The 15892-nt window shown below is 37.8% G+C and overlaps 2 protein-coding genes across 3 annotated transcripts in view; both read right to left on the bottom strand.

Moving 5' to 3' along the window:
• The window catches only part of NDUFS1 (NADH:ubiquinone oxidoreductase core subunit S1), a 386086-nt gene that overhangs the window by 62405 nt on the left and 307789 nt on the right, over window positions 1-15892 (bottom strand). The window lies entirely within an intron of this gene.
• CMKLR2 (chemerin chemokine-like receptor 2) overlaps window positions 1971-15892 on the bottom strand; it is a 53116-nt gene continuing 39194 nt past the window's right edge. For both annotated transcript variants that reach the window (XM_069075286.1, XM_069075285.1), the window contains exon 2: window positions 1971-3724. In XM_069075286.1, coding sequence (XP_068931387.1) covers window positions 2647-3711 — 1065 coding nt within the window. In that variant the 5' untranslated portion in view covers window positions 3712-3724 and the 3' untranslated portion in view covers window positions 1971-2646. The remainder of the gene's footprint in view (window positions 3725-15892) is intronic.

Below are 15892 nucleotides of genomic sequence, written 5' to 3'. Positions count from 1 at the left end.
ACAAACAAACGGGCTCCTTTCCATCTTTCTTACTTGACTCCCCTCCACATACTCTACAATCAGCGCCTTTGGCATACTTGCTGTTCGTCTGTCTTTGTGCCTTTGTACTCCGGGTTATCTTCCATGCGTGGACCAATCCCCTTCCTTTCCTGGTTCCTCCTCCCTTCCCTTCCTCCTTCACACTGCTACTGCTTTCGTTCTGAGATTTCCTTTCATTTACTTAGTATTTATCTTATATAAAAGTAGTTATTTCCATGTTTCCCCCACATCAGAATGTAAGCTACTTGAATACAAGGACAGTGTTTTTGTCTCTCTTTGGATCCTTATAACTTAGTGCCTGGTATATAATAAGCCCTTAATTAAATCCTGTTGACTAACTAAGGGATAGAATCCCTAGTTTCCTTCAGAGCACAGGTCAAGTACCAGGCGCTAGCTACAAAGACCTTTCCTGTCATTCATCATGCCATCTCTCCTTCCCTCACCCTCCAGTTATTCTGTACTTTTCTGAAATTAATTTATACTATTTAGTACATACTTTGTGTAAGGAGTGGTGTGGGTGCACTGTTGTGTTTTGTCCGTGTAGGTTATGCATGTCCCTTTGTCTGGAAGTGGCTTGCAGGGAGTCCAAAAAAGATAATTCTAGTCTCCTCCTCCCACCACCACCCAATCCCAAGGGAGGCTTGGTTTCCTGCCAGGATGGGGAAGCGGGAGGTTGGGGATAGAGGCTGGCCAGTGTGTGTGTGTGTGTGTGTGTGTGTGTGTGTGTGTGTGTGTGTGTACTATAATTATATCTATCTGCTATTTTTTGTCAGTATAGGGGAAATAATGTTTATGTTCAAACTGAACTCCTGATCTGTCTCTTAATGGGAAAGGAGTACTATAAGCTATATATTAAAGGTTCCATTCTTTTTCTTATCAGATGCCAGTTAAACAATGAACACATAGCAAATAGCAGATAAACCCATTTATTCAAAAGATAGTAATCAGAAGTCAGAGAAAGTATACATATGAGATTACATACCAGACAATGTGCAAAAAGAATGGGATCTCTCTTTGGGAGTGAGATAATTCATCTCAACCAAGAGTCTCAGATCTCATCCAAGGGGAAATTTCCCCAAATCTCTAGTGTTGTAAACCAGAAATAGGGACATGATTGAAATGCTGGTTCCTCCATATGTCAGCTTCTTTTCATAAGGTCTTCCCAGGTCTTTCTCTCTTCAGCAACCTAAAGAGATTCTGGAACAGCATGATTTCTCTTGAAGCTGAAAACCAAAAGACCAGGATCTCACTTTATCTAGCTCTTACCAACTCCACTTTTTGGCAGGTGGAGCTCATTGAATAATCAATCTTTACCAAGTAGGAGAACCTCACATAAATATGCTTTGAGGCATGGGCTACATTTGTATTTACTTGAGAACATTCCAGTGGAATGTAAGCTCCCCAAAGGCAGGAATTATGGATTTATTTTTTGTCTTTATACTCCCATTACCTAGCTTGATTCCTTGCCTAGGGATTTACTTTGTTGAATTGAATTTTTATTTAAGATTACTCTTGAATTATTGCTTGAACTTTTAAAAAGTCACAATATGGAGAAATAGTGGAATGAAGGTAATACATCATCAAAGCCTTCATTTTATGGACTTATTATAGTTGATAACTATATATATATATATATATATATCATATATATATATATTCAGAGTTAGAAGGAACCTTACAATTCGTCTTCTATTCCAACTTTCTTTTTTTGAAGATAAGGAACTAAGGCCCAGAGTGTTTAAGTAACTTGTTCAATGTCATGAAATAAGTAGAGATCAAAGTCAGTATTCAATCTCAGTTCTTTTGGCTCCAAACTCTATATTTTTCCCATTATCTTTTGGCCAAGTCTATTGTCTACTTAGATGCTGACCTTGTGAGTTTATGATGTTCTTAAGACATGCTCACAATCACTCACATAGACACATACACACTAATTTTGAGAATCTATTTATTTGTAGTAATAAACTTTAAATGAATATAATATACATCCTCTGGCAGAATGCATAAAAATCACATAAAATTAACAATAAATCTATTTGTGACATTGTAAATATGTCTGTGAGGCTATCTGCAAAAATGAAAACAAATGTTAGAAGCAACATCTATCTTAGTATTCTTGAAAAGAATATATCTTATCTTTAATAATGAGCTTCAGGATCTTTTAAGTTATCCTAAGAAAATAGTAAAAATGCTTCAACATCAGAGACTTATGTCAGAATAGCATAATGAGCAAGAATCAAATTAAATAAGCTTCTTCCCACGTCTATGACAACTCTAAACAGGGCTGTCTCAGTCAACAGATAGAAAAATGGCCTACTGAGTATCCTGTAATTAGATTTGATTCAAAGGTATTCCAGTTAGGAGATACCCACATGTGGGCACAACCACACACAAAGCTATACTACTCAGTGGAAAAATAAGAGAAGAATGGCCCACTGGTAAAGTTATTAACTTTTTTGTTAACTAGTTTTTGTTAACTTTTTTGTTAACTAGTCATTTGCCTGGATTGCTTATTTTATCAGAAAAAAACAGTTGCTTCTTACTGGTGCATCATGCCGTAGTCAGTTTGGGTTTCCTTTGCTTTAGCTTCCATTTTGGGAACTCTTCTCATGGAGTCATTTCTAGGAGGCACAAGTTCTTGGCCTCTGAGTGTTTAATCTGTTCACTCGTTGTCCCAGACCAGCTGACCTCTCGTAATGTATGCTTTAAGAGCTCAGCAACTGAAGTCCGGAAGCGAGTCTGGAACTTCTTACTAATCAAGACATAAAGAAGAGGGTTCAAGCAGCTATTGAAGAAGGCCAACCCAGTAGAGAGGGGGAGTCCTGCCTGAAGCACATGGTGGAAGTAGCTGCTGTGGTGAATTGACAGCTCCCAAATGCTAAAGAGGTGAAAGGGGGTCCAACAGAGCACAAAGGCCAGCACTACAGCCAGTATTGTCCAGAAGTGCTTGCTGGAGGTCAGGGTTGCTCTCCTCTTCACCTGGAGGGCAAGAAGTGAGTAACAAATGATCATGGTGAGCAGGGGAAGGAGATAACCCAAAACAAATTTCATCCAGGTCAGAACATGGTGCCTCATTAAAATGATGCTGGAATCATTCTGGTGGAAATTGTTGTAGCAGATAGTGTGGTTGTTGAGATCAAGAGTTTCTCTGAAGTACAGTGTAGGGCCACCAATTACAAATGCCACCAGCCAGACTACACCAATGACAAAAAGGGCGTTCTTTAGCGTTCGGTAACGTTGAGAGAAGACAGGGTGAATCAGATGAATATAACGGTCCAGGCTGATGACCGTGAGGAAGAACACACTGGCAAACATATTCAACAAGGCAATGAAGGAGTTGGCTTTACACAGCCAGGTGCCAAAAGGCCAATGGAAATTCATGGCCACGTAGGAAATGTAAAGAGGTAGGAAGAGAACAAAGATGAAATCTGCAATGGCCAGATTGAGAAACCAGAGAGTGGCAACTGTCTTTTCCCACTTAAACCCTGTGAACCAGATGACAATGGCATTTCCTGGCACCCCAAGGACAAATGCTAGACTATATAACACAAGGGAAATCCACTGCACAGCTCCCAGGTGAGCCTTCTCTTCTAATTCCAGCTCTTCTTGAGAATATTCGAAGGGATAGGTGTAATTCTCAAATTCATCAAAGAAATAGTCAAACTCTTCCATTATGTCTTAGTGCCTGGAAAATTAGGAAATTATAAAATAAGTTTAAAAAAAAAGAACTTCATTTAATGATGAGCACAAATCAAAGAACATTTTTCATCATGGTAGATCTGAAATGTTGTTAGTTTCTAGTCAGGAGTTCAAATTCTACTACAAATACAAGTTAACACATTTTCTGAGTAGGCACTGTGCTAAGCAACACAAACACTATATTTAGAAAAGTTACTTTCTTAGCCTCCCTTTCTTCATTTGTAAATGGGAAAAAATAATTATCATTCACTTAATTTGTTGAGAAATTATAAGGCTTTTTACTTATAAAGTATTTATGGTCCTCTAAATTAACATCACTTAATTACACTGTTTTCTAGACAGTTCTTCTAAGAATCTGATTCAGTTTATATCTTGGCTCGTTAGAAGTTTTAACATACAATAAACAGCCTTTGTGCGCTTAATTTTTACACAGGGAAATACCAAAGAAGACATGATCTGTATATGCAAATAATTTATGATCTACTTAAGACTACAAGTAAAAATTCCATGAAATCAGAGATTATATGTTTTATAAATGTTGGTATTTTCCACAGTGATGTGCAACACATTGCCCTGTACATAGTAGATGTTGAATAAGCATTTGTTGAATGAATGAATGAATCCCTAGAATTTCAGAGCTAGAAGGGACCAACTCTTTCAATTTTAGGGAAGAAACTGAGACTGAAAGAGGTTAAGTGACTTCGCCAAGATCATGCAGGCAGAAAGTAGCAGAATCAGATTTCATATGTTGGTCACCTGACATGGAAGATGAAAGAGCAAAAAGGGCTTTGAAAAAATAGGTAGTTAGGAGTTAATGCCTATAACATCTCACCTACAAAGGGATAATTCTGCTTACAAAAGGCAGAGTGGTCAAACATAAACCAGTTGTAAGGAGTTGAAGATTGAATGGGCAATGAAGAAGCAGAAGCGGCAAACTTGTGCTATCCTTTTTAGAAGGGTAGTGGTGAAGGGAAGAAGTAATATATAGGCCTTGAATGATAAGCAGCATCAAAAGAAAGGTAATATATATTTTTTAGAATTCAGGAGACTAGAGACAGCTATGTTTGTAGGTAAAGGAGAAAGTCAGTAAGAAGGGAGAGAATGAAGATGAGAAAGGAAATGCCCGATGGAACGTGCTCATGGAGGAAATAGGATGAAAAACACAAATGTAAGACTTAGCTATGTCATCTCTTCTTCTCTGTATGTTCCTCCTTTTGATATGTTCTTTTCCTTCATTTATGTTTCTCTATCCACCTTCTCACATGCATTTTCTCACAAGCATATTTCCCCTCAAGATTCTTTAAATCTCATGGGTGTCTCTCCAGCCTGCTACTTGGGTTCAATATAGGAGGAGGAATATATAGTTTGAATCCCCATCTCATAAGACCAGGCAAATCACTAGAAGGCTAAAATCAAATCAGTTAATTGAGTATAGGAAAGCAAAAATAACAAGTAAACCTATATAATAAAATTGTCTTAGCCTCTCATGAACAAAGGAGAAATAAGGTGTGAGGCTAAATCTAATTTCTGCCAAACCATTGTCGAATTTTCCTAGCATTTTTTAATTAAATAATGGACCCTTAGGAGTTTTTGAGTTTATTGAATACTAGACTGCTAGGTTCATTTTCTTCATGTGTATCTCATATGTTCCTCTGCGTGCACCCTCTCCCTCTCCCTCTCTCTTTCCATTTATCTCCCTCTCTTTCTCTTTCCCTTCCCCCAATAACAAATTGGTTTGATCATTTCTGCTTTGTACTATAGATTTGATATCTGGTACTGCTAGGTCATTTCCTTCCTACTTTTTTCCCCCAGTATTTCCCTTGCAATCTTGACCTTTCTTAACTCCAAATGAATTTGGTTATCATTTTATTCTAGTCCTATAGAGTTCAATCCTTTGGTGGGTTGACAATTTCTTCATAGTCTTCCATGACAGTGGAAATAGGAATGAATTACCCAGGTTGGGATGAGTTTCCACTCTAAAGACACCAGAGGGCGGGCTACTTCATGCTGTTGCTGGCTGCCATGCTTCTCAGGGCAGCTTCTTCAGCTGTCAGCTGCTAAGTTTGTGCATCCACTGGGATCATTTGGGGGAAACTGACTCTGCAGCTGCTCCTCTCCAAAGCCCCACTTCCACAGCTGTCAGTTGTAAAAACCCTTAGCTCTTTAATTGTTACAGCTCTGCTTCTCTATGGTCATCTCTAACTGCCATTTCCACAGCTGTCAATCTCAGGAGCTGATTTTATAGCCATATTTGACCCCACATCTCTTTTCTGCCACTGTAGCTTCAGGCTCCTTAGTCACCTTTGGTCAACACTCTCTGCTGCTCACCAGAGCTGCATATGTTTTTTAGTACTTTTTTTTTGAAAGCTTTAGACCATCCAAGCCACCTGCCATCAGTCTATTGTTATATCTAACATTCTTTATGCCTTTTGTTTCCCCTAAGAAGTATCCAAAATGGCTTAGGCTATGGCCTTTTTTTTTTCTCCTCTCCTCCCTCAACTTGAGGTCATCATCTTTGACTGTCATCTAGGATAGGGTGAAATGTTTTAAATGATCTCTTTATCATTCCAGGGGATGGGCAATGGGATAACCCTAAAGGGTGTTTCCAGTTGCTGCCTCTCTCTCAGACTTGGAATAAACTCATTCGTTTCTCTGTGTGCCCTTTTCCTTTCTTATCATGGTTATACAATAACAACACTGAGAAGACAGACAAGAACTTGTGGCTGTTAAAAATCCCCGTACTGAGATACAGCTTTGAAAGGTGAAAAAATTATGAACAATGAAATGGCCATTCATGATTCTAGAGGACTGATGATGAAATATGCCATCCATTACAGAGAGATGACAGAATAAAGATGAAGAACGAGAACACATATTATTGTATTTATACTGCTTGAGGGAAATTTTGTTTGACTGCATATTTGTTGCAAAAAAAAATTAGTGTTTTTTTTTAATGGGTAGGAGGTAGGAGGGAGCAAAAATGGATTTCAGTTATTTTTTTTTAAATAGAGAGGTTGGGGGTTACAAATGTGGAATGTTACAAGCATTTTCAGATGAAGTCACTATATTATTAGTTTTACTTGTTTTATTTTATTACAAAAGACCTCTCACAAAGTAGAAGTAAATTGTAAATATATATAGTATAAAAAGAAGACAAAACAATAAAACTTTTTAAAAATCACAATATTCTGATTATATCATACTCCTAAGTGTGAAGTTGGTTTCTTTGTAAAGATACTATATGTAAAGAGGCAGCTAGGTGGTGCAAGGGATAGAGCTCCAGGCCTGGAATCAGGAGAGACTCATCTTTCTGAGTTCAAATGTGGCCTCAGATGCTTACTAACTGTGTGACCCTGGGCAAGTCACTTAACTCTATTTGCTTCAGTCCCTCATCTGTAAAATGAACTGGAGAAGAAAATGGCAAACCACTCCAGTATCTTTGCCAAGAAACCCCTCAAAAAATGGGGTCATGGAGTCAGAAACAACTGAACAACAAAAGATGCTCAAAGACTCACAGCAAGGGATTTTTGACTGCTGAGTTCAGAATATGAATGGTGAGAAAGGGTATGATGAATACAAAGATGTTTGAGAGAAGCCTACTTTGTTCGCTAAATATCAGTTCTGCTTCATTTACATAGAACCTTATTCTTGAGGACATAAAATTCTTGATTAATGAACTTTGTGGAGGGCTTATTTTCTAAGATTTGTCTGTCTTCCTGAGGATGTGAGCTTGACCTACTTTAAAAAAGAGGGGTGGGTGGGGCTTGATTAGAGTTATATCTGAATGTTTTTCACTTGGTGTAGAACATAAAATGCTGCTCCACCCAGGACATATTAAAAATGTTTGGCATCAATGATATCCTTAATTTCTCTTTGGAGGAATGTCCTGAGGGAAAGATTACCAGAGGGAGCAGAGGCAAAGAAATATTTTATAAGGACACCCTGCCTAACTGCCACACAAGGGAGGGAGGGCCATGAAAGAATACTCATTCTGGAATCAGAGGACCTAGGTTCAAATTTCATCTTTGACACCACTCATTTGACCTTAGGCAAATGACTTAATCTCTTAATGCCTCAGTTTCATTTGTAGACCGAGTGTTGGATTGCTTGGCTTACAGCTCAATGATCCTTTAAAATGGGTTGACTATTGTTGATGTTGACAATTCACTTATGATTGGTAGTCTGTATCTAAGTCAGTTGAGGTGAAAAGTGTATTTCCTCAATCCAGTGACAGTATAGTCTTGCACATCCCTAATCGTTAGAGTTTTCTGTCTCTTGGCATCTTTGCTATCTATACCAATCAATACCATATCATTGAATGTTCAATGTCTCTCAGTGAGACAAATGCCATGGTGGTTCAGCATGAGGCCATGTAGGACTGGGGTTGCCAGGCTGGTACCATTTGTGGGTGCTGAAATGTGATCTTTATCCACAGCTGCTCAGCAGGTTGGGATTCAGGCCAGTGACTGGGAATGTGCCGCCTCCTAATTTCCTTCATCCTTAGTGATGCTTACCATTCTACATCGGTGAGTATGAATTTCCAAAGGAAGACGAAGGCGACAAGTACCCCCTGCTGGGGGTGGTGGTGTGGGGTGGGAGAAGGTCACACTTATATAGCAATTCAATTCAGCCAATAGTCAGTGCCAGTCATATTCAAGGCACTGTGCTGAGCACTGGGGATGCAAAGATAAAATAAAAATGGCCTGACCCTTCCCTCCAGGAGCTTACATTCTACTCCAATATAAGCCCTTTACAGCTTATAAAAGCATTTTCCTCACAACAACCTTTCAAGATAGGCAGCAAAAAACATTATTGTCCCCCTTTAATAGATAAAATCATTGAGGCTCACTGTGTTATAGTAACTCATAGTATTATGGGTTTGAAGATGGTAAAGCTCTTAGATGTAACCTCTTCATTTTACAGATGAAGAAAATGAGACCCAGAGATGTTAAATAATTTCTCCAAGGTCATATAGCCAGCAAGTGGCAGAGTTATATTTGGACTCTTCACTACTGTACACCATTCCCCTCTTGCCAGTGACTTGGAGCAACTACTCCATGTAGCTAGAAATGGGCAACTCAGAGCAGGGGGAAGGATCTTAAGGCTAATGGTGGTCAATAACAAGGAAAAATGACCATACTCTGAAAAGCCTCCCTGTGCCTAATGTCTATCCAATACACAATTCTTTCTCTAGTTTTTCCATTCATTCCAGAAACTGTCCACAAGCAATATTGCACATGTCAGCCTCTGGGATATTCAGATGATCTTGTTAACTGGAGAACCTAAGTCCCCAGTATGAAGACCGATTCAAATTTAGAAATCACTTCTGGAAGTCTGCCTCTTGAATCACACTAGAAATTTAAGGAAAAAGCAAACAAAATTATCTTTTACCCCATATTCATGACAATGACTTGAACTTACTTTAGTTACTTAACCTGGATAAGGAATCTACAGGACAATTAATTGGTTGGCTGTGTGTCTCTGGCCATGGTACCACAGAGATGAATCACACGAGTATTTAAGAACTATATGGTACATTACAGATGATCTAGTCTAAAACTTTCATTTTACAGATGGGGAAACTAAGGCCTGGGAAAGGGAAACTACTGATACACATCTACATAAGTGTGAGGCTGTTTAAAAAAAAAAGAGCTGATGTCCTCTGACTCCTCATCCAGTGTTCTTTCCCCTACCCCACGTGACCTCAGTTCAGTTATGCTGAATTTATGATCTTGCCTGGGTGCTGTTAGATGGCTTTCATAATTATGTGATTAAGATTCTTGAAGCTCCACTTCTCATTCTGGAATTAAAATTCTAGCTTGTTCTTACACAGTGCTGAGTTTCAGGGCAATTTGTCAGAAAAACAGAACTAAAAACCAAACCACATGATTTCCAAAGAATAATGATGACCCTGTCAACTGTTCATGATTCTTGAAGTGTGCTGAATGGTGACTGAACACTTAGAGGCAGTGCTCACAGAACGGGTTGTGGTTTTTTTGAGGGTGTTTCCAGCAGTTACAAGATAAAGGACATCCTTGTCCCCTAGGAAACTGATCTAAGGTCAGTTCTAAGATAATGATAAAAAAGGTACTTGCCATTTCCGCAGGAATGGAAGGATTTGGCTCTCATTCTATAGAGAGGGAGAGGCAGGGATTAGGCATCAGTTGCTAAAAATAAGCCATTTTGAACTTAGGCTACATTATTAGAATGATAATGTCCACGATGAAGGGGAGTAATAGTGTCATTGTACTCAGACAGCATCTGAATCTCTGTGCTTAATTTTGGGTGCTACACGTTAAAGGGGACGTTGACAAATGAGAGTATGTCCAGAGGAGAATGGTCATGATAATGATGGTTCTGGAAAACATATCAATTGAAGGATAGTTGAGGGACCTGGGGGTATATAGCTTAGAGAAAAAGACATTCTGAGTTGGGGGAAGTGAACATGTTGTCTTCAAATGCTTGAAAGGCTTACTATATAGAATTGGAGTAGATGTTTAATATGTTGTTCAAGCAAGAACAATGATCACCAATGGTTGGGAACTATAGGAAAGCAAATTTCAATTGAAGATTTAAGTTTAATTTAAAAGCTTTCTAACATTAGAACTACCCAATAACAAAATGGACTGCCTTATCAAATAACTCACTCTCTGTCACTGACCTAAGACTGGCCATCTGTCAGGGACATTGTAGAAGGAATTCATCCATGGAGTGAGAAGATGCTCTGATTGTTAAGAATTTTTTGTCTTGACTTTTCTACCCTCACCTCCAAAGAAGGGGGCAAGCTGGGTTTTAGGTTCTGGGAATTCTCCCAGACCTTCTTCAACATTAGATTGGGGTTAAGAGTGAGGAAGATATCTGTAATTCCATAGATAGGGTTCTGGGATAAAGGCCAATATGAAGTTTACTGGACCAGGCCTGTTTTGGGGCTACAGAGGATCATAACAACAACAAACACTACAACAATGTTGTTCTTCAATCGTTTTCAGCCGTGTCTGACTCCATTTGATGTTTTCTTGGTGGAGATGCTGGAGTGGTTTTTCATTTCTTTCTTTAGCTCATTTTACAGATGAGGAAACTGAGGCAAACAGTGGTAAGTGACTTGCCCAGGGTCACACAACTAGTAAGTCTCTGAGGTTGGATTTGAACTGGGGTCTTCTGACTCCAGACCCAGCACTCTATCCACTGCACCACCACAAATACTAACAGACCCTTTTAGAAGGCACAGTCAATTTTTTTGTAGTCACATGACTACATCCTTCAATTAATTTAGTGTTAAAATTTAATTCCAATGGAGAATGCTGGCTAACATTTGGGCAAACAAATGTTTTATTTAATTTTTAAGTAACTGTGATTTCCTCATTGAGGAGGAAAGAGGCAGAAGAGATTTCACTTGTCATGAGGCAGTTGGCACTTGCTTGTAGGTAGGGTGGAACCAGATTAACTTCTAGTGATATAATTCTGGAATAAGGCTCTTCTCAGAAAAGGCCCTTAGACACACATTGCTGTGCATATCTAATCACCAGGCACTTGGAAATTTAAAGAAAGAGGACACACACGGCTGAGAGCAAATTTAGAAAGTCCACACCCATGCCCTAGTCATTTGGATCAGTATATGCAGCTGTTACATTTGTACAGACTGAAGTAAACAATGAAAATGAATAATTGCTAGGGCATGGAGTAGGAAAGCAAGAAGGAGTGTCTAAAGGGACTTAGACTTAAATTTGGTTTTGTGAATCTTTCAGGTTCAAACTTCAAATACCATTGTAAGCACCCATTGGGAACATTTTCTTGGTGTTCTATCATGGACAAAGGAGGTTCAAGGTAGTGGTGCATCACTGTGCATCTCATATGGGGTTTCCTCCGCAGAGATACAGGTAGTTTGCCATTTTACTCCAGCTCATTTTACAGATGAGGAAACGAAGGCAAATAGAGTTAAGTGACTTGCCCAGGGTTACACAGCTGTTACGTGTCTGAGGTTGTATTGAATCTCCTTTCCTTACCTTTCTCTAAAGGAGACTTTGTTTGAATCCTGCCAAGAAGGGAAGCAGGAGGATGGGGCCAGGGACAGGCCCCTCTGTTCTCAGGGAGAGGAAGTACCAGCCTAGAATGATATCTATCTTCTCCCTTAAATATTGTTAGTCTAGGGGAAGTAATATTTAGGTTCAAGTTAAACTCCTGATTGCTATTCATTAACAGGAAAGGGAGGGCCCCAATCTTTATACCCAAGACTTGAGCCCCTTTCCACCATACAAATAACCTGTCAAACCAGGAGTTACATGTTCATTTAGCACTCTACAATTCACAAAGACATATTGTCTTTTTTGATCTTGACAACAACTCTATGAAGTGGATAGGGCTATTTTTTTTTTTAATGAGAAGACCAAGGCTCAGAGAGTTTAAATGATTTGTACAGGGTCACCTAGCTAGTAAGTGATCTAGTTGGACCTAGAAACTTGCACATATAGTAATTCTTTGGTAATATTGACCAGGGAATCACTTATACTACTCTAATTAGGTTTCTTTTTCCCTTGAAAATGACAATAACTGGGGTGGCTAGGTGACACAGTGAATAGAACACCTGCCCTGGAGTCAGGAGGATCTGAGTTCAAATCCAGCCTCAGACACTTAACAGAAAACTAGCCGTGTGACCTTGGGCGAGTCACTTAACCCCAATTGCTCTACCTTCCCCCTTCCAAAAAGCAAAAAATAAAAAAAGGCAATAACCTAGGTGACAAATCACATCTATTTTAGAGCTGTTAAAATTAAGTTTTCATAGCTTAAGATTGCACTAACACTTTTGGGATACCTTCCTGTATGACTTGTCTTACCAAAAGTTTGTGTTCCCTCTCAATTCTGGAATAGAATGCAACCTGTCAGGGCAATAGCGCCAGGCCTGTAATCAGGAAGATGTAAGTTCAAATCTAGCCTTAGACACTATGTGACCTCGCTCAAGTCACTTAACCCAATTTGCCTCAGTTTTTCCATCTGTAAAATAGGGATTAATAATAGCACTTACATCCCAGATGTATTGTGAGAATTAAATGAAATAATAATTGTAAAGTGCTTAGCACAGTGCCTGGGATATAGTAAGCACTATTTAAATGTTACTTATTATATGGTTGTTATTGTTTGTTGCTGTTGTTATCATTAGACTCCAGACCAACTATTTTATAGAAAGTGAAGTGGTATTATGGTAGAACCAGAGTTGTAAGACACGAGAAAATTTCTTGGTATTTCTGAGTCTTAGGTACATCACTTCAAAGTGGGGATGATAGAAGTTGTAGCTTCTACCTCACAGGGTGGATGTGAGGCCCAAATGAGATAATGTATTTAATGCTATATAAACGTGAGTTATCATTGTCTCTTTCTGCCTGAATTGCTTACTAATAAGTATCACAGGAGTTTGCAGAGTCATAGAACATTATATTTCTATTCCCTCATTTTTAGTTACATTCACTATCTTTGGCTCTTAACATTAATTTTTCTATATTGAAGTTTGGGTAAAATGATAAAGCAAAATCTTTTTATCTCTCTGCCCAACAATCTTTTAAAAATTATTTGATTTTTTATTGCATTTGAGTTCTAAGCTGTTTCTCTCTTTACCTCTCCAACCTGTACTAGAGAAGGTCAATATCTGAAACAGATATAGATTTGGAACTATACAATATATAATTCCATATATCAGTTCTTTCTCTGGAGGTAGATAACATCTTCCTCCATTGGTCCTTTGCAGTTGATTTGAATATTTATATTACTCTGAACAGCTTAGTCATTCACATTTAGTCCTTGGAAAATATTGCTGTTATTGTATACAATGATCTGTTGTTTCTACTTGTTTCATTCTTCATTATTTCATGCAAGACTTCCTATGTTTTCCTAAAATCAACCTGCTCATCATTTCTAATAGCACAGCAGTATTACCTCATAATCACATACCACAACTTATTCAGTTATTCTCCAATTGATGGGTATCCCCTCAGTTTCCACTTCTTTGCTGCCACAAAAAGAGCTGCTATAAATATTTTAGGACATATAGGTTCTTTGCCTTTTTTCCTGTTCACCTTGGGAACAAACCTAATAGGGGTTTTGCTTAGTTACAGGGTATACCTTAATTTTATAACTCTTTGGGCATAATTCCAGATTGCTCTGCAAAATGGTTGCATCAATTCACAGTTCCACCAAAAAAGTATTCCATTTTTTCCACATCCCCTCCAACATTTGTTATTTTCCCCTTCTATCATTTTAGCCAATCTGATATGTATGAGATAGTATCTCAAAGTTGAGTTCAAAGTTGTTTTAATTTGTATTTCTCTTAATCAATAATGATTTAGAGCATTTTTTCCCTATGGCTATATATGATTTTGATTTCTTCATTTAAAAATTGCCTGTTCATATCCTTTGATCATTTATCAATTGGGGAATGATTCATATTCTTGTAAATTTGACAAAGTTATAATTACTAGTTGTGTATTTCTCTCCTTCTTATTTTTCCTCACTGTTTATCCTTCTCTCTTTTACCCTATCCCTCCTCAGATAATTTACTTCTGATCACCACCTCCCTAATCTGCACACCCTTCTAGAATCCTTCCTTTATCCTAGCCCCTTGCCCTCCTATTTCTCTGTAAGTTAAGAAAACTTTTATACCCTACTAAATATATGTTATTCTCCCTTTAACCCAGTTTTGATGAGAATAAGGTTCCTATGCTACCTGCTCTCTACCCTGTCCTCCACTATTACTTCCACTGACGTTTCTTTTAGGGTCATCTCATCAAAATCAGTTCACCCCAAGTCAATTTATGTATATGCTTTCAAACTACCCTAGTAACAATAACATTCTTAATAGTTACAAATATTATTTTCTCATATAAGAAACAAATAATTCAAACTTATTAAATCCCTTATAATTAGTTTTTCATGTTTACCTTCTTATGTTTCTCCTGATTCTTGTAAGTCAAATTTCTGTTCAGTTCTGGTCATTCCCTCAAGAATACCTGAAAGTCCTTTAGTTCATTAAATAGGCAACTTTTTTCCCTTGTAGGATTCTACTCTGCTTTGCTAGGTAGGTTATTTTTTGTTGCAAACCCAGCTCCTTTGCTCTTTGGAATATTACATTCCAGGCCCCCTAGTTGTTTAATGTAAAAGCTGCTGAATCTTGTGTTATCCTGACTGTAGCTCCACAATATTTAAACTGTTTCTTCTTAGTTGCTTGTAATATTTTCTCCTTGACCTTTCAAACTCAACTATAATATTCCTATGAGTTTTCATTTTGGGTCCTCTTTCTGGTGGTGATTGATGGATTTTTTTTTCAATTTCTACTTTACCCTCTCATTCTGGAACTTCAGCGTAATTTTCCTTAACGATTTCTTGAAGTATAGTGCCTATATTCTTTTTTTTTTTATCATATCTTTCAGGTAGTTAAACAATTCTCACATTATCTCTCCTCAATATGTTTTCCAGATCAGTTGTTTTTCTAATGATATGTTTCACATTCTTTTCTTTTTTAAAAATTCTTTTTATTTGATTATTTCTTGATGTCTTATGAAGTCATTAGCTTCCTTTTGCCTAATTCTAATTTTTAAGGAGTTATTTTTTGTAAGTTTCCAATTGATTGACTTTCTTTTCATAATTTTTCTTGCTTTTCTTGCATTATTCTTATTTCTTGCCCCAATTTTTCCTCAAACTCTCTTATTTGACTTTTAAAGCCTTTTTTAATTTCTTCCGAGAATTTTTTGGGCTTGTTACTATTTTACATATTTCTTTGAAGCTTTATAAGAGACTGTTTTGTCTTTCTTCTGAGTTTGAACCCTGATCTTTTCTATTGCCATAGTAGCTATCTATAGTTGGGTTCTTTCTAAGTTGATTACTCATTTTTTAAATGGCCAATTTCTTGACTATTAACTTTATGTTAGAGTTGGGCTCTGCTCCCAGGGGGTGGGGGATAATGTCTCAGACGTCAGGTCTTTCATGCTATTGTTTTCTAAGCTCTGTCTGGGTGACTGCCTAGTGATCTTAATTAGGTTCTTGGAATTAACACTTGGCTTCCTAAATCCCAACCTGCTTATAGCAGCACTTAATCCTCTAAATTTCTTCTTCTTTCTTCTTCTTTCTTCTTCTTCTTCTTCTTCTTCTTCTTCTTCTTCTTCTTCTTCTT

Source organism: Petaurus breviceps, unplaced genomic scaffold, assembly GCF_028583685.1.
Source record: "Petaurus breviceps papuanus isolate PSGF00001 unplaced genomic scaffold, PetGlider_PUasm1.0 90903, whole genome shotgun sequence".
NCBI classification, from domain to species: Eukaryota; Metazoa; Chordata; class Mammalia; order Diprotodontia; family Petauridae; genus Petaurus; species Petaurus breviceps.
Note: the sequence above shows the minus strand (reverse complement) of the source record. Positions and strands in the feature narration are given on the sequence as shown.